At 41.2% G+C, this 18,374-nt stretch overlaps 1 protein-coding gene across 3 annotated transcripts in view; it reads right to left on the bottom strand.

Moving 5' to 3' along the window:
• Nucleotides 1-1,981: 1,981 nt before the first annotated feature.
• Nucleotides 1,982-18,374, bottom strand: part of plekhh2 (pleckstrin homology domain containing, family H (with MyTH4 domain) member 2) — a 41,062-nt gene continuing 24,669 nt past the window's right edge. For all 3 annotated transcript variants that reach the window (XM_080868818.1, XM_080868819.1, XM_080868820.1), the window contains 22 exons: nt 17,310-17,385; nt 17,120-17,214; nt 16,775-16,934; nt 14,604-14,740; nt 14,147-14,260; nt 13,878-13,964; nt 13,609-13,767; nt 13,422-13,502; nt 13,125-13,304; nt 12,748-12,856; nt 11,814-11,926; nt 11,512-11,691; nt 10,865-10,962; nt 10,340-10,517; nt 7,714-7,869; nt 7,529-7,626; nt 6,871-7,012; nt 6,460-6,596; nt 6,042-6,171; nt 5,649-5,735; nt 5,188-5,337; nt 1,982-3,480 (listed from right to left, as the gene is read on the bottom strand). In XM_080868818.1, the coding sequence (XP_080724944.1) occupies nt 3,295-3,480; nt 5,188-5,337; nt 5,649-5,735; nt 6,042-6,171; nt 6,460-6,596; nt 6,871-7,012; nt 7,529-7,626; nt 7,714-7,869; nt 10,340-10,517; nt 10,865-10,962; nt 11,512-11,691; nt 11,814-11,926; nt 12,748-12,856; nt 13,125-13,304; nt 13,422-13,502; nt 13,609-13,767; nt 13,878-13,964; nt 14,147-14,260; nt 14,604-14,740; nt 16,775-16,934; nt 17,120-17,214; nt 17,310-17,385 (2,853 nt within the window). In that variant the 3' untranslated portion in view covers nt 1,982-3,294. The remainder of the gene's footprint in view (nt 3,481-5,187; nt 5,338-5,648; nt 5,736-6,041; nt 6,172-6,459; nt 6,597-6,870; nt 7,013-7,528; nt 7,627-7,713; nt 7,870-10,339; nt 10,518-10,864; nt 10,963-11,511; nt 11,692-11,813; nt 11,927-12,747; nt 12,857-13,124; nt 13,305-13,421; nt 13,503-13,608; nt 13,768-13,877; nt 13,965-14,146; nt 14,261-14,603; nt 14,741-16,774; nt 16,935-17,119; nt 17,215-17,309; nt 17,386-18,374) is intronic.

The following is an 18,374-nucleotide window of genomic DNA, read 5'->3' as shown; positions in this document are numbered from 1 at the left end:
CTGAAGCAGGTTTCTTGATGTTTTGGCTGTATTTTTCCACTGTTACCAGACTAAATGTGGGGGATGGGAACAAGATGGAGGAAACTACTCTGAAAACTGCTGAACATGATGAGATGATCGAAGCTGATTTAAAGTTGTGTGGGTTTTTAATTATTCTCCCCCCCTTCCTCGATACTCCACCTCTCAGACATTTTTTTTTTTTGGTGTATTTCCTTAGAAGTGTAAAGCCTCCATTGTCTGGGAAGATGGCTGCTCCGATAGTCGTTGTTCGTAACAGGCACTTTGTTTACAGGGGGCAGGTCTGCTGGAGATCAGCTACTGCACGGGTGTGGCAGGAATCATGTGAATGTGCTTTGCAGTAGGCTTTTGTATGTTAAGCAAAACTCACAGCTCTTAGCAGTTTTGTGCCACTATGGCCAAGATGGAAAGGACTTGTTTTTGTGTGTCACACTGCCTCAGGTGAGACGGACAACCTTTTATTATAGGTAGGCATTTCTAGCTGCGCTCAGGAGTCGTTTGGTGACGTGTTGAACCTGTCGGACAGGTTCCATCTCACTCACGAATGCATGCATATGCTTGTACTGAGACTGCCCTCGGTTTAAAATGTTAGGGCAGGAATGATTGACTGAGTCAGGTGAAAGGGCCAAAGTCCAAGTGGACTAAAATGGCAGACATCGTCTCATCAAACAAACTGAAGTTGGCATTATCTATCAATCTGAATACATAAATAAACCGCCTGGTTTCCTGTTGCAACATGTTTGTATTGCAAGAAGTATGTGGTTGGTTCTGTACAGCTGTGGTCTGTGAAGCTAGCACTCGAGGAGGCCGTGCTTGTTTACACTTTTTCAGTGTGGAGCCTTCCTGAAGCTTGGAGCACATTTGAAAGAATACTGACCTAAAGAAGTATACCTTCCTGTTTATTGTATGCATTTGCATTCTGTTTTCAACATCAGCAGTTGACTTACTTTCTTTTAACCTCAGTCCCCACATAAAGCACAGTATCAGTCACCTGCTCTACCTTAGTTCCCTCTGGCCTCACCCAGCACCCTCCTGTGAGCCCCGCCCCCTCTCTCTAGCTCCATAGCAACAGGAGCACAAAAGCAGATCTCTAACTTGTTCAGCCAGGTTAGGTATCATATAGCTTCTCTCCTTTTACCCTCCCCCACCCCTCGATTCTGTGAAAGACTGCAGGAATGAAGGTGTACCGCTCGCTGTGAGGCACCTGTTGCAGGTACCGACATGTCGGTTTTCAGTTTGCTTCAGTGGGGCGGATTTAAAGCTTACTATAGATTTATACAGTTTCCTACAGGGTGAGGATTTTTATATGACTGTCTGGGATTTACACCCGTGGCTCAAGCAAACTTTCATTTCCAGCACACAGGATTTCCAGGATTTAGATACATGTATTCCATGTCACAAATAAATAGAGCCTGATTATTCTCACTGTATACCGGATCAAGATAATACTAGGAGTACCTTACATTAAACTGTCATGCCTTTCCAGTTTGTCTTCAGGTTTATATCAGGTTCGGTTTCGTGTTCTGTCACACCAGCAAACAAAGAAAAACGTTACAGTTCTCTGGAATCTCTGTTCAGTGACCAACGGATGTTTTCAACAACATGCTAAAAACACATTTCCTACATCTTCTCACCTTCTTTTTACATACTTTTTAAGAAATACACATTTCTTAGAGCTGAGTTCACACTGCTGAATTTTCCTTAAAAAAAGACCCCTTAGCCATTAGTGTGTGTGATTTTTTTTTATTATCCACACATTTTCAATTAAAACTGCTTTCTCATTCAGACTTGACAGCCATCAAGGCTCCGTTGTGAATGTTTACTCACCATATTGTTTACTGGAAAAATGGGCAGTGGTGTTTCATCACTGTCTTCCAGTTTGACCTGCTCACAGCACAGTTTTCATTTACCTTCAATATTGTCCCTGACATGAACCGAGGATTTTTCTGTGTGTGTGTGTGTGTGTGTGTGTGTGTGTGTGTGTGTGTGTGTGTGTGTGTGTGTGTGTGTGTGTGTGGAGGTGGAAAGTTTATGATGAATGATTAGACTGGACTGGAACCTTCTGGGCAGAATAAAATGAAGCCAATGGAAAGTGCAGTTCCTCACATGGCCACTTGAGGCTGGATACAAAAGTGTTAAAATGCCAAATTTTGACTTCATAACAGCTAAACAAGGAGGTTTTTTTTTTAAATAATACCTAAGATTTTATATGTTAATACCTAAAGTGGGGCAGTTGTAGCAGATGGCCACCGAACTGTGCAACGGACTCAGTATAGAGGAATGTGTGTCATAAAGAAACAGCACACTTTTCCATACTTCCACGAAAGCTGTCAAGTAACATTCTGAGTCGAAACCTCCTGCTGATTCAATCCACTGACCTCACCAGAAAAGCCTTATGTATTTGTACATGATTAAAGTTTTACCACTCTCCTGGCTGTTCAGTAACCAGGAGCACAAAGAGGACAATCTGGTTCCTTTACAACAACACAACCCACCAAGTCCACAGTTCTTTTCCTCACATCTACTGCAAAAAGGAGCACACAGCCCCAGATGAGGTGGTTTATACACATTTTAAACAGCTGTGCTCCACTTCCATCTGGTTACCTGTTATTGCCTCTCGCTTTCATCATTATGCATCACTTTAACACTAAGAGTTTCACTTCCTGCTGGGGCCACTCTGCCCTACAGGAAGGCAGGAAACAACAGGCGCCCTCTTTAAAGGATTTTTTTTTAATAACAAGTGATCATTACCTCCTCTGCACTGTGCATTACGTTCTAAAGACAGGAATACAAAAATTAACTGAATGCACACAGAAATGTACCAGGTAACACTGATTGATAGAGACGTTTCAGAACATTTGCTCAGTCTGTCAATAAATACTGTTGATTTTTCTCCTTGGAGTGACAAAATGAAAGCAACACAATCATTAGGGACACAAAAAATGTTAAGCAAAGCCTCTTAGTGCTTCTTGGCCCCATTGTACCTTTGTATAAAGCCTTTAGCTCCAGTTTGAGCCACAGATCTCATCAAGTGTTCTCTGAGGAAGGTACCAAGGCGCTACATGGTGATACCTGCAAATTGCTGCTACCTCAGCTGGTCTGCGATATTAAACTGCACTCAACAGATACGTTTTTGTTAGCGCCCGGCTCGTCACGAAGGGGTAACCGTTCCACTTATTAGAATTTAGCTGGGCTTAAGTGCGCAGATGAAACCATGCAGCTAAAGATCCTACATTTCTAATGTAAATTAAGACCAGGGTGTAAGTCTTTGCGCCATCACAGCAGAGTGGGGGCCTTGCTGGGGCGTCCCAGAGCTGGTGGGGATTTGCTCCTCAACTCTTTGCTCTTCAGGCTTACGGGCTGGGCCACCATCAGGGCCGGAGCAGAGAGGTGGTGGGCGGCGGCCTTCTGCTGATGTGCGCTGTTGATGTAACTGAAAATAAGGAGCGTGATCTCCCTGATCTGTGGACAAAACAAAAACAGAGATGCATTCCAGTTTTTGTACATCTCATAGACTATATATAAAAGATGGACATGGTCTTTGCATCTAATAAGTGAAGCCAGTGCAGAATCTGCAGGATCTGCAGGAGGGAAAGTCCTCTGTTTGCAGAGAGAAGTCGACTGGAAGGAAAACAACCCTGATCTGTGACCTCAGATAGATGAAGTAAGTTTGTTTGTAGCCCCAGTTGTGGGTTTCAGGTCTTCTCTATAAATACATTATCTAGTGCCAAGTTTGCATTTGTTTATAACGTGGTAAGAAATGCACAGCGGCTAAAGGATTTGAGCCAAATTGTCAGCGTAAAAGATTCAAACATGAAGCTAACTCCAGCACCAAAGTGTCATTCATGAAACATTTACCCAAGACATTTTTATTTTGTCTGTATCCAAAGAATGTAGTATAGACATGAACGAACCTCTGTTTTTTTTAATGTCAAAAAGACAGTAGCATTGTTTTAAATTAAAAAGACCAAATGTTACTCAATGGATAAGACACAGCTTTAGCTTTAAAAGAAGGTAAAACAGATGAACTTGTTTGAATCATGCAGTATTTGTTCTGCTGTGATTTTCTGTGAAGTTCAACAGTTTGTTTTCTTCCCTTTTTCTATAGAGAACTGGAGAATAGAGGAACAGTGGTTAGCACTGTTGGTTTACAGTAAAAAGACCCTGGGTTCAAATCCACCGGCAGGCTGTGTGGAGCCTGCGTGTTCTGCCTCTACAGGTAAATGGCCTGTATTTATATAGCGCTTTACTAGTCCCTAAGGACCCCAAAGCGCTTTACATATCCAGTTATCCACCCATTCACACACACATTCACGGCAAGCTACAGTGTAGCCACAGCCACCCTGGGGCGCACTGACAGAGGCGAGGCTGCCGGACACTGGCGCCACCGGGCCCTCTGACCACCACCAGTAGGCAACGGGTGAAGTGTCTTGCCCAAGGACACAACGACCGAGACTGTCCAAGCCGGGGCTCGAACCGGCAACCTTCCAATTACAAGGCGAACTCCCAACTCTTGAGCCACGATCGCCCCAGCGTCCTCCCACAAATGACCACAGACATGAATGTAGTGTTAACTGATGATTCTAAATTGGGTGTTGGTGTGGATGTGAGCACGCACGGTTGTCTGTCTCACTCTGTGTTAGGCCTGCAATAGTATAGACCTATCCAGGGTGTGCCCTGCCTCTCTTCCCATGACACCCTCCCCACAACCTTTGGCTAAGTGCAAGAAATGGATGGATGTTAAAAACTAATAAAGGCATTCTTAAAAAAAACACTAAACTCACACATTTTGTGATTAACAACATAGCTAACACCAAAAACACTCACCTGAAGGATTCACAAAGAATTAGACGAACATCTTTTACATAATGTCTCTGTTATTTCTTTGTGTCGTGCCTTTAATTTCCCAGAGAAATCTGTTACGTTCTGTTTCACTTTGGTCGACTCCACTCATTACACGTAACCAAGAGTCAGGCAGGAGTTAATTGTCTAACTTGTCCTGTTGTTTTGCAACATGTACTGACACATACTCAGATAGAATGAGTGGAATGAAAGGCAGCAGTGTGACACAGTTTTAACTTTTACTACGACAACAAATGTGCCATCCATTTTAAGAATACAAACTCTGCTTGGCCGCCTGGACTGTCGCCCTCTGGCCCTCTCACTGACCTTGGAGGGGTCCATAGCAAACAGATGTTTCTCTGTAGGTTTGTCTTTGCTGGCGTTAGTGCCGACGTTCTGACCCATCACCAGCATAAAGTCCTGCTTGCAGCCTCCAAATGTCATCAGGTTCTTGTAGGAGTAGCACACCAGCAGTTTCTGAGTACCAGACACATAAATAAATTGTAGTAACAGAATTCGATTAAAAAATAGGATGTGAAATGTAAAAACTGAATTCTGGGCCTCAGTTTTAAGATTAAAGAAACAACAATGACATCAAAAACGATGTAACGCTCTGTGCTTTACATTATGATACTTAAAAGTGATTTTACACCGTATGCAAATGTTTACTTCTGGAGTTTGAAGAAACACATGACGACTAAGTAACTGTTAATCTGAAATCACGGCAGCAAAGCAGAGAAATCTTTCCTATGCAGGTTTCTGAGACTGTGTTGCACAAAGCTGCTCACGATGGAGTTGTGCTCCAGAACGCTGACACCATCTTCATGTACAGCCAGCCAAACACGAACACCAGGGTCCGGAGAGGGCGTGATGGACTAAAGCAGAGAGAACAGAGGGTGAGGTTAGTTACGAGCATGTTTTCACGATGTGTCGAAAAACTGCAGCACTCACTCTGTCAGATACTGTTGACACTGTAGTGGGAAACAATGCAAAGAAACCTATTTCAAGTTTTTGTCCCCTACTTTTTTCTTTTCTTTTCTTTGAAGCACACTGACAGTTTATTTAGTTTAAATGTTGGCCTCCATTCATGCTACTTCTTTGTAATTTGTAACATATATTCAGTATCTGAGATGATAAGATAAACTTTATTTACAAACAGATTACTGCTCACACATGCTCACCTCTGCTTCAAACAGTCGGGCACCAAAGAACGGCCACTTCCTGGCTACGGTCAGGTAGATCCTGACGCACTCTGGTGAACTTCGACCCCTGAGTGAAGCCCAGCGGGCAGAGAGACGCTGTAGCAGTTGTCTGAGGGAAAGCCGAGGACAAAATAGAGTTTGCTTTTAAAGCATTTACAGTTTTGTAAGTCTCTTTTTGACCATTAAAGACTTGAGAACACAAAGACAGGTACTGTATGATGAAAGAAAAATAAAACACAAGCAGTCACAAAGCTGCTTTCTGGGGTGGAAACCTTGATGTTATAGGTGTAATAAAAGACTATAAAAGCATAAACAGATAATGTGCATGCACTACAAAGTAGGACGTGAGTTCAGATTTAAAGCCACTGTTTCTCAGGGTGTGTTTTGTGTCTGGTACCTGAGCTGCTCCTCAGATGTGCTCCTGCGGTAATGTTTGGGGTAGAATCTGTCCAACACCTGCTTCAGGTTCTGATTAGACTTAGTCTGGGCCGATCCAGAGGTGGAGAAGGGACGCTCAAAATCTCCAAATTCCACCTGTACACAAACACGCAGTGCAAGCAGTAAGTATTCAGAAATTCTTCACGCTCTGTGTCTCACTTTAATCCAGGAGTGGATACGACATATGTGGCATTATTCAGCTATAAATTACATTAAAAAATGCCGAAAAATGTGGCAGATATCACTGTTTTTAGACCAGGGCCTGAGTTACACATGAACCACTGCATAAAGCCAGGCCACATTACACACGCTGTGAAAGAGATATGAAACGCAAGAAGTGAGTTAAAAGAAAAATCACTTGATATCAGACCTGTGCGAGCAGTGCGGCCATTTCCAGAGCCAGCTCCTTGTTGACAGGAAAGTGTCCGGCTACGATGGCTTCATTGGTCTGATATGCCAGCAGTAACCTCTCCCTCTCTGACTCCCCCCTCACTTGGAGAGAGAAGTAAAGTCTGAAGATGGAGAGGAAAAGTTAAAGAGAACTGATATGAGGACAAAGCGACCGGGCGATAAATCCTCCTGAGAGAAACATGTAATCCAGGCAGTAACTCCAGTCTCTTTGTGTGGTGACAACAAATCCTGATCTTCATATGCAGTCTGCCTCTGATCCGCCATCTAGTTTAATTTACAGTGAAGAGCGATGCCATCAAATATAATCAAGAATTCTAATTATTTAAGACTGAACTGCAACAGACAGACTGAAATAAAAGGGGTTGAAATCAATGCAGCATATTTTATTTCAATGTTTTGTTTTGCATTCGTCCTTTTTTCTCAAACTTGCTACACAGGACACAGACTCAAGCTTTACAAAAGCTTTTATGCAACGTGTGACCACTTGGCATCCATGGTGTGTCTCACCCAGCTGTAACCTTTAGTGACCCTCAATAAGCAGAATAGCTAACAAACTCTTTTATCCCAATGAGCATTACTTCAACACTGAACTGTTGAACCTGATGTTTGGACGCTACCTGTTCTTGTAGGTGAGGCGGACAGTCCTGGTGTTTTCCGACTTGCCGGTGTGATGCTCCTTGGAAGCCTGCTCCCATTTGGAGATAATGTCACAAATCTGCACATGAGACGAGACACCTTTGTGTGGGAAAACGCAGATTTTTCAATCTTCCTAAAGTAATCACCGCATGACTAAAAGGCGCACCTTCAGGCCTCCTTGCAGACAGTGTTCCAGCGACCGTCCAGTGGGGTCATCGGTGTACAAGCTGAAGCCAGAAAGTCCCGTTTTCCTCATGCCGGTGTCCTGGTTGAGACGACACTGGAACTCGTCCACCGTTGTTGAGGCGTCAAAGCTCACCACCTACAGTACAAGGTGTAGGTGAACAAGGAATTAAATGCATAAGTGGAAGACGCAATAATCTAATCTGAGTGTGCAATGATTCTTCAGAGTTTTCAAAATAAATCCGGGTCAAGCTTCAGCTCAAAAGAACAAGATTTCTGACCCAAAACATCTGCATGGTGTTAAACTTTAAATGCTGTTTACAGAAACTGTGATATATCGACACTGACTCAGGTAACCTGTTAATGTTTAACAGGTGTTATGACTGGCTGATATGGAAAGATGAATTGTTGTGCGCATGTGTGAAAATGCATCTACTTCCTGTCACAGCGACGGTTTGAACAGATTTTTCTCTTCCCGCTGATGATTGACTGTGCCGCGTTATTAGTGCCGATACAGAAATAAACTTCACAGACAGAAAAACACAAGACAATTGGTCTTTGATCTTCTGTTCTGTTAACATTATACATTACATATTATGGATGAATATCATGAATAATTTATATTTGCCTGGTTATTCAATGAATAATGAAATATCCAACATCAACGTCAGTAACGTCAAAGTTGCACTAATCACGTGCAGCATGACTTCAGTGCAAGCTTTCCTTTACTAATACAGGCACATAACAAAGCACACAAAAGTATAATCTAACATAGATTTTATATGCTGGCTTGGAAAGTTCTGGAATATATATTTACATAGTCTCGCCAGCAATAATTATAGGTTACACTCAAAAAGAGATTTTTCACCCTCAATAAACAGATAAGATCAAATGTTTATTTATTAAAAGACTTTTAAAAAATGTCCTTGGTATAAACTGAATTTATACCAACCAAGTTAATTTCATTTGATCAGATCCCTTTAAATGTAACATTGTACTTATGCAATAAAAATGTATGGAATTAAATGAGCCAGCATTTTGGGCAGAAAAGTTTTCATAGTCCATATAACACAGCAATCAACATGGACATGGAGTAGTTAAACATGTTTAAACAAACTAGTAGCAAGAAATGCAAATTTTTACTCTGGGGTAATACAAATAAGATATCCACAGCAGATACGGCAGAATTTGCCTTTTTTTGGAAGGGGTGATCATTGCGAATAAATAAAATGAGGCGCTAAAAGTTTAGGGTTAAAGAAAGCTGCTCTGTTTCATTCTGAGAGGATCGTGAAGCTCTGGACGTTAGGGTGGATACTCCATGGTTAACCTCAAAATGAAGGGAGCAGCGGGGTCATAACGATAACAAATAATTATCAAAGCTGTCAAATTAAAAAATCTTAAAATGTAATTAAAATTAAAAATATCTTGAAACGAACTTTATATAATACAGGGTATTTATGTTTTGCCTTTACTTTATTCTCTCACACAATAAGCTTGACATCGATTACAAACAGACACAAAACAGGTTTCATAGCTTTGTTTGTTTTTGAGTCCTGAACTGTTAATACATGTAAAGGTAATGATCTCATCACTTCCAGTATGTATAGGCGGAGACAGCCAGGAAGCAGGTAGCAAAGGGAAACACACACACCCAGGGGAGAGATGCAAGGTTAGCTTGATACTGGGTGGAGCAGTGAAGCGAAGAGAGCGACGATGGTGCCCGGAGGGACAAAGTGAACAGATAAACATCTCTGTGTGACTTTGATGACAAAAAGGCATAATATTTGGCATTTTTCTCATATTTCTCATATCTCATAGTTAGTTAGCAAGAATCAAGCGTGGATGAGTTAGTTTCACTCAACCATCGTTTAAGCTAGGAAAAACATGCAAATCAGCACAAAAAACAAGCCGATATCAACAACAACAACAACCACAAACAGAGCCACAGTTCATGTATGGCTCCGGTTTAACATTTAGGGCACTGGTTCCTGTTTATTGCATCACAAAAAACTTGACATTTTGGACAATTCGGCACTTCTTGTAACCGCAATAAAGTGGATATTTGAGGATTTAGATGTACACAGGTCTGTGTAGAATATGACCTAAATGCCTTAATGTGTACATAGCTCTTTATAGAAAAGCAAAAAAAGGAAAAGTGAACAGGGAAAGTCTCACATTGGACACTAACCAACCATAAAGAACATAGTTCTGGAAAAGTGATACTCAGTAGCATGATTTTATGAGGTTAAAGGTAGAAAAGCAGTGGATCCTTGTATAAACACCCCTCAGCAGAGTATCTGTCAGTGGGGTTGGGCTATCATCTAGTGCAAGAAAACATTACAGAAGTGACTCTGTTACGGTTTATTAAAGAGCCGAGGCAAAGGTCGAATGGCTTTCAAACATATACCATAATCCTGCACAACTGTAAATCCGTTTAACTGGGTCACATGACTCACAGCATGTGATTTAAAATGGTGTATATGGTATTGTTTTACTGTCAGTTGAAAAATAGCGGTGCTCAAACTGCCACATACATCATTAAACTGTTAGGACTGGAGGCAGGCAGCCGTTGATCATTGTTTTTTCTGTGTAGTGAGTGACTATTATACCTGGTATGTATTGTTGAGGAAGTGCACGGGCACACTGAAGGGCAGGGAGTGATGATAGGGATTCCTCAGAAGAATCGAAAGAATCTCCATACGGGAAGGCCTGGCCTGTCTCTCGCCCTTCTGCTGTGTCCGCTCCATGGAGCGCTGGCAGTAGATGGTATACTTACCCACCTCTGTCCTGAGGACAAAATGTAGCCACTCTTTAGTTACAGATACGTGAACATTTTTATAGCCAAAATTCCCTGAAAGCAACTCAGATCTCAAAGCAAAGGAAATGAAAACAGCCATCAGTAAAATAAAAGAGAAAGAGAATAAATATGTGCTTATGAAATAACTCGGTCTTTCAATCCCAAAATATTATAACTGTATTCAAGCTGATTTATTATACAGTATTCCTGGGAAGGAGGTAAAGAAGTGCTCGAGTGCAAAGAGCATATCTATCCAGATGGTACATACACAGTACACCTGCTGTATTTTGTGCTTTGTTTCGTTGTGTCAGTTTTCAGGGCCCCTGTGTTTTCTCACCTGGCATCTGCATGTCTTTTGAGGTGGATCTGGAGCAGCCAGAGGAAAAGGTGCTGTGGCAGAAACAGTCCCACACACAAGGCTAGAAACTGCCAGCCCTGGAGAGCGACGTGCAAACACTCAGTCACCACATCTTTAACAAACTGTCACATGCATGACTCGGTGAATTTCTATGCACGACCACAGCTGACAGACTTAAGACTGCACTGTTTCCTTGTTTCGTATAAAGCATAAAACAAGTGGCCATACTGGTTCCTGTTAATCAGCTACACTGAGTTCATTCATGTACAGGGATGATCGTGCTGTGACACAGTGTTTTGGTTTTTAGCTGAATGAGACATCAGCACACGCTGGAATCTTCTGTTCTTTCTGCCCTCTGACAGTATTTCTGGTTACTGGCTATGGAAGATTACCACAGAGTGACAGGTTTTCATGCCGACATAAGAGAGGCAAGACTCTTCTTGCCTCTCTTATGTCGGCACTTTTCTAAAATTGACCCGTATAGTAATAGATACTAAAAGATCTCCTTTCTAGGCAGTTTTGATATTTGTTAGGTCAGTGAACCCTGATGATACCACGCCTTTTTTGCCAGCCTTTCCACTTAACAATGCATACTGCTGCTGCCACTGTGTGGTGAGAACGCAAACCTGCAGGGGTCCCGGATGGCCGTGTGGCTGCCTCTTGCGGGTCTGCTTGATGAGTTGGCAGAAAAACTCATTCTGAAGCTCGGGGTGGGCCAGGCACACCTGCAGGGCACTCTGGGCCAGGGAGACGTGGTAGTCGATGGCCGGAGCATCGATGGCCACGTTAATGAAGAGCTGACAAGTCTGAGAGGCGGTGATGGAGAGAGTTTAAAAGAGAGAAAATATTTTTGATATAATTAGTTATTTGATAGAAGAAACATTCAGTGACTACATTTTTTATTCGAACATGTGGAGGTTTGTGGTACCTTGAAGAGTTTCACTGCCTCTGTCTGCAGAGCTTGTGAGGGCAGGGTGGTGAGAGGAAATGACAAGGCTTCTTTGCTGAAACACAACATGGGATGTCTCCAAATCTGAGAGTCTGAAAGGTAGGTAGGAGAGTGGGTCATAAGAGTAAAAGACGGAAGGAATAGCAACTAAAATAAAAATGAAAGAAACAATGTTGTGTACTTCCAAAACTGAACTAAGCTGAGTCAAATTTGTCAAAACAACCTCCAATAACAGACAGTGGTGCATGCATTTTTATTATTGAGCTTTATTACTGCACTGCTGTAAACGTGACCTGACAAATAACGTCCCTGCATTAATAAGAAAAACAAAAACGAGCAAAAACTAAGCACAAAAATAAATATTTTAAGAATTTTTGCTTTGTTTTCTGTCTAATTATAGTCTCTTGACAAAAAAAATGCTCACTGTGCTTAAATTCAACTACAACTCTGTGCAGAGGACAACAAATCCTACTGTATTTCACATAAGTCTCTCTAACTGCAGACTCCAAAGTGAGGCTGTAGTTGTCGAGCTGTTACTGAATGACTTTGAAAAATAAAACACTGTTGAAAGAAAAACAATCTTTGCTTCTACTTAAGAAATTCCCGAGCTACAGTTAATTTCTGTCCCTACAAATAAAACGTACCCTCAGTGTACACTGCAGGGCTATTTAATGTCCCTAGAGGTAACTGCACGTGCACCATTTTGACGACCAAATAGATGCCCAATAAAATAATATGTTCACATGCAGTAAAACGTGTGCAGGACACAGTTTGTGGTCAGTAAAACACTGTGACATAAGACATTTTAAGTCGCAATAAAATTATCTGTGGATGAGAGAAAGTATGAAAAAAATCTGCATCAAGTAAAACAAAACTATAAAACACAACACAAGACAAAATCGTTTGTACTCACTTGGATCTCCATCCAGCTGGAAGAGTTTTCCCACCAGTTGTTCGAATTCAGTGCCAACTTTGCCCACCGTAGTGCCTGCTGCCACAGACAGATGGTACAGCCACGACTCCTACACAATGATCCCAGAGACAAAATCACAACAGGAAACATAATTATGCATAATCATCAGTTTGTAGTTTAAAATTGACTGGATTGGTTTTTAGCTTCAAGTAAAATACAGGAAGCCCCTCTCATGGAGCTGCTCTCAGTCTCAGAGCAGATTTGTTGCAGTACAGAAAAATGACTGTACACATGAGCTTAAACGCCATGGTCAGAAGATACACGGGTCTGCCTGCCTTACAGAACAGAAAAGTTCAACCTTTCAGTCCCGCGCTGACCTTTTCATGGCAGGATTCAATAAGCAAGTAAGTGGGTCCTTGCTCCTGTGGGTGGATGGCAACGGTGAAGGGTGCCGGCTGTAGGCCTCGCCCGCATGCCTTTAGGTCGTCATCTGAATCTCTTGACCTGTCCACCTCCTCCACCCGAGCCTCCCACAGCTTAATCTGACCCAGCGGGAACTGGAAACAAAAGCAGACGTGCGCTCCACGTTCAGTCACAAGTAACAGCTCAGGTCAGTTTTGAATTGATCACCTGCTCCTGACAAAGGCTACAGATGTATTTCTACAGATGCACACCTTGTCCTCTTGGCTGCGAAAGTAGTACAACGTTTTGCCGATCAGAGCACACCAAACCCGCTTAGAGTAGCCGTGTTTCACCTGCAGCAGAGGAAGTACAAATCGGAGCGTAAAACACAGAATTTTGTGAAATATTGTTCCATTTTCTCTGTGCTATTAGAAAATGATTAAACTTTGATGCAGGGACCTTGATGAGTAGTCCCTTCATGCCAGGGCGAATATCCGGCTGAGTGAAGAGAGGACTGGCGGCTTTCAGCCTCAGCACGCTCTGCAGGACCCGAAGCCACTCCTCGAGCAGGTTAGGAGAGTCCGCCTTCAGGTAGTAAACGCGCTTTCCTGTTACTATCTACACACAAGGATAAATAAAAGCCCAGGTGGACGTGAAAATGTGAAGGAAAGGATTTAAAAGATCTAGAAATGTTAGATGATTGTGGCCGTTCATCGAAGACTGAATACCTGAAGAATCTGCTTGCCCTCGCCACGGGCGATGCTGCTGGTGGCGCTGACCTTGATCTGACCCTGAGGTTTCCTGATCACATCGCTCTGTGGAAGAATCAGAAATCCTAATCTTGTTAACCTGTTGGCCACGAGTCTCAACAAAGGAAAAAACAAAAACGTTTCAAATCCAGAAAAAGTAGATGAAGTGATTGGGACAGGAAGACCGCCCGTTTCCATTCTCCATGCGGAGAAGCCAAAAGTAGCTTTTGTTGTTGAAACCAACATACCGGTGACTTATAGTAGAGCAGCTCTCCATCTTTGAGGACAAACCAGCGTCTCTTCCAGGTCTTCTTCCAGGTTTTGACCATTTTCAGCAAATAGCCTGACTTCTCCATTGGCTCCTAAAGGTTGTGACACTGTTCAGTTTTATGCAGCACCAAAGAGAACCGCTAATGAAACAGACCTGAGAAATTAACTAAATGTTGGCTAATGAGCCTTAGGTTCAAAAACATGATGTCATCATGCTGTGAGCAGAAAAAACAAAGTCACTACTCAAATAGCTTTTGAAGGTAGAGGTACTTCAGTAATGCAGTCGCATCAATTTCTAATCTTAGAGTTACCTCAAAGACTTCAGTTGTAGTTTGCTTATTAAAATTAGCTTCAAATGATGTAACTTAACCAGTCAGCATTGTTTAAAGCATGGAAACTAACAACAGTGGACCAAAGTGTTGAGCTGTCACTAACACTCTTGCCGTTGTCACTGGGTGAACAGCAGGTTTTGGGCAGTTTCTGCTCAGGTTCCGAGCACTCCGTGTCAGTGGAGTAAGCATCAGGAGGGATGGCATAGTCACACTCTGATGTCATCGACGCCACGGACACAGCTTGAGGACAGTAAGTTCACACATGAAAAACAGAGAAAGTCAGTCTTTGGAGGTGAAGAATTAAACAAAAAAGCTTCTTAAATCTCCAGGTCCTGTGATAGCCACATGAGACTAGCTCCAAAAATGAGTCCATCCCCACAGATATCAGTCTTAAAATCAATTCTCAAATACTAACTGATACTAAAAACTATTTAGCTATAAGCAGTTAGCCAATAGCTACAAATTTAGCCTGTGGTTCACAAGCTAGTGCTCTCCGGGAGGGTTGTGTCAAATTAAACATGCAGAACCACTGACTGTGTCAACGATAGCCACATTAGCTATTTAGTTATAAATGAGTTAGTAGCTAGGAGCTATGGCTAATAATAAAACTGCAGCATTAGTGTGCAGCAAATGTTATTAGTCCTGCCTGTCTGTAACGTTATAACAGATGGTACCAATTTAACAGGATAACATAATTATCTGGGTTTAAAAACTATTATGTTTCTCTTAACGACTGAACCTGACAAGTGTACTAACAATTCAAAAAATGGCAGCTGACCTTAAGTGGTCAGTTGGACTCATAGCCTGTCTAATTTGGTGAGTGAAATTTAAGTATTTTAATTAGTAGAATAGAATAGAATAGAATAGAATAGAATGCCTTTATTGTTACTATACAGTTGTACAATGAGATACAGAGTATGGTACTAATATAGATCTGTGTGATGCTCTTACACAGTGTATGGTTTAGAGTTGGACCGATCCAAAATTACGTATCGGTCCAATACTGACCTAAATTACTGGATTGGATATCGGAGAGAAATAAAAAATATAATCCGATCCATTCAATATCACAAAAGCACCTCACAAAACTTGCGATATAGCGTAACCCAGCTCATAACCGTAGCACGTCGGAGGAGTATGCGTCTCATGATAGAGCGGCTGTGGCGTGCGAGACCTGTTGGCAGTCTGGTTGAGCTTTTGGAGCCTTGCTACCTGCTTCCAAACCGGCATTTAATCTCTGAGAGAGCTATCCCAGGGAAGTAAAGCAAGTGTGTAAGATCATCTCTGAATGTTTGTAAAGCATTCCCAGTGAAAGCTGGGAGCGACTGCCTCTTCTTCTCTCTCCCTCCCTCTCCTGTTGCTACTTCAATTGTGAAACTGATCAATGATCAGCTGATTGGCTTTTCTGTCGCGAGTCCGTCTCTCTTGTTTGTTTATCGCCCACTTTGCGCCAGAAAGAGGAAACCAGCGGATAAACAACAGCAGCACGTTTAAGCTTGATAAGCTGTTGTTAGAATGTATTTAATATTACTTTCTACACCAGGATCTTTTTCCACGTAGCTGACAGCTGGTATGTATAGAAGTCCATTATTGTCTAATATATACCCTGGTAAGCTATAGTACTTTTTCCTTTGGGAAGGTACCATCTGTGCAGTCTGCAATTCTGTTGAATAAAGATATTGAATCTATTTAATTACTGTAGAAAAATTATTGATTTCTGTGCATTTTTTTTTTTTACACTTGCATTAAATTACAGTCGATTACGTCGATTAAGCATCACGAGGCGGAAGGTGGGGGGTGGTTCCCTATTTTTTTTGCTGGGAGTTGGCAACCCTATTAGCTGGGTTGTTTAATATTTCCTCTAAGTTCTCTTTAAAATACCAGAATAGGGAGGATGGTGCAGGTTTATGTCTATTAGATTGATCAGTGTTGCTGATCTATGAAATATTTTGGGTGCAGTGTATTTTTTGCATACAGATATAACAGAATAGCTTTAGTTTTGTTTTGTTCTTTAAACTTGAGTATGAACTTATACACAATGCAGCAAGATATTTTAAAAAAACATTTTATTGATTACAAAATACACTATATTGGATTTATATCGGTATCGGCAGATATCCAAATTTATGATATCGGTATCGGACATAAAAAGTGGTATCGTGCCATCTCTAGTATCTTATCTAGTACCAGGGGTATAAAAAACTTAAAATGGGTAAGGTCACAATGCAAAACTAGAGGCTATGTCCATCTTTTATATGCAGTGGTTGTTTGTACCTCTCTTGAGAGAGCGTGGGCTGCCTGGGCTGCTGTCTTTTCTGGAGCTGGAGGAGGTGTGGGAGCTGCACAGGGAGCCGTCCTCGTCTCCTGAACTAGATGACTCCTCAGAGCTTGATGACTCATCTGAGAAGGGACTGCTGCTCAGCAGAGTAGCTTTCTGCAATTTGAAAATGGCACACACTCAGAGCCATATACTAGATATTAAAATCCACTTTGGTGACACAATTGCTGTTAACTATAAACAAAAAAGCATTTTCTTTTCAAGTTCACAAGTGATCAAATAGATAGTGGGGGAATGTACAGGTGTTACAATTAAACATGGCCTTGTACTCTTATACTTACCCCCTTCAGAGTAGTGTAAACTGGTGTAGTCATGTTTTTATAGATGAGTGATGTGTACATTACAAAGGCTGGATAGGAAGACTGAAGGGATGGGTCTAGGACACAAAGTACAGTTTGTTTATTAGAAACCACTACAGCAGACTAAGCTGTCAACTAAGTAGGGAGACCTGTTTTTTACCCACTCTCTTACCTTTGTTAGACAGGTCTGTGCATGAAGTGTCAGACAGTCTGATTCCTGATTTAGCAACAGCATATATACGACTTTCCTGAAAAGAAAATGTGCCATGTCATTAGTCAATTTTAAAACCAAGCCTGCCATTAGATAATAACATTTAAAAGCTGTAACTGCATACACTATATTTATTTTTGTATATCATCTACCTTCAGTATATGAAGGCAACTCCTGGTTAATAATATGAGCAAGAGCTCATCTTACCTTTAAACTGACTCTCAGCTGTTTAGCCAAGAAGTAGCAAGTAGCTCAACAACCTGCCCATTACTTTAATTTGCATTTAAATTTAATACATTTTTTTAATCTTTAGCGACTTCAGTGCTTTTAAGTTATTTTTACATAAAAATTTCAACTGTTACTACTTTAAGCTTAGTACTTTAGCCGTTAGCCGTACATTAGCTAATACTTAATAGCTTTTTGTTTAGCATTGTAGCTGTTAAAGCTAGCAATTTAGCTAACAATTTTACCAATTCAGTATGCTAATTTAACTTTTTGTTTCATTTTATGTCCATTAATTTACTATTATTTATTTTGACTGGATATTTTTTACTATTTATTCACTTTGGGCTTCAGTTAATTTTCTGTTTAAACCCTGTTATCCGCCCCATTGCTAAGACAGCTTTCTAATTCTAATCACTGAATTTATCTATTTGAAACTTTTCTGTTTACTCACATTTACAGCAGATGGCAGTGTAAACAACAGAATTACAAACATGGAGAAGTTCCTGTACTTAGTCCAACACTTAGAAGAAAATATGTGGTTAAAATTGTAATGTTTCACATGAAGGACTTCATGAAGGACTATTTGTGTTTCACAGTAGTGCAAAATATTGTTTCCTTTATCCAGGAAAAACAAATTCTGTAAAAAAATAAACAAATTGCCTAAAACATTAGCAGCTTTCCAATGTATTAAGGATTGATTGCTGTAAGAAACATATTTGATTTCTTTATTCATACTTAGCTGAACATTGGGAATTTGTTTTCGAATTTGTTGCCAGTGCCAAATTTGCAATTAAAAAAAAA

This window comes from Rhamphochromis sp. 'chilingali' (assembly GCF_963969265.1).
Source record: "Rhamphochromis sp. 'chilingali' genome assembly, chromosome: 20".
Taxonomy (NCBI): Eukaryota; Metazoa; Chordata; class Actinopteri; order Cichliformes; family Cichlidae; genus Rhamphochromis; species Rhamphochromis sp. 'chilingali'.
Note: the sequence above shows the minus strand (reverse complement) of the source record. Positions and strands in the feature narration are given on the sequence as shown.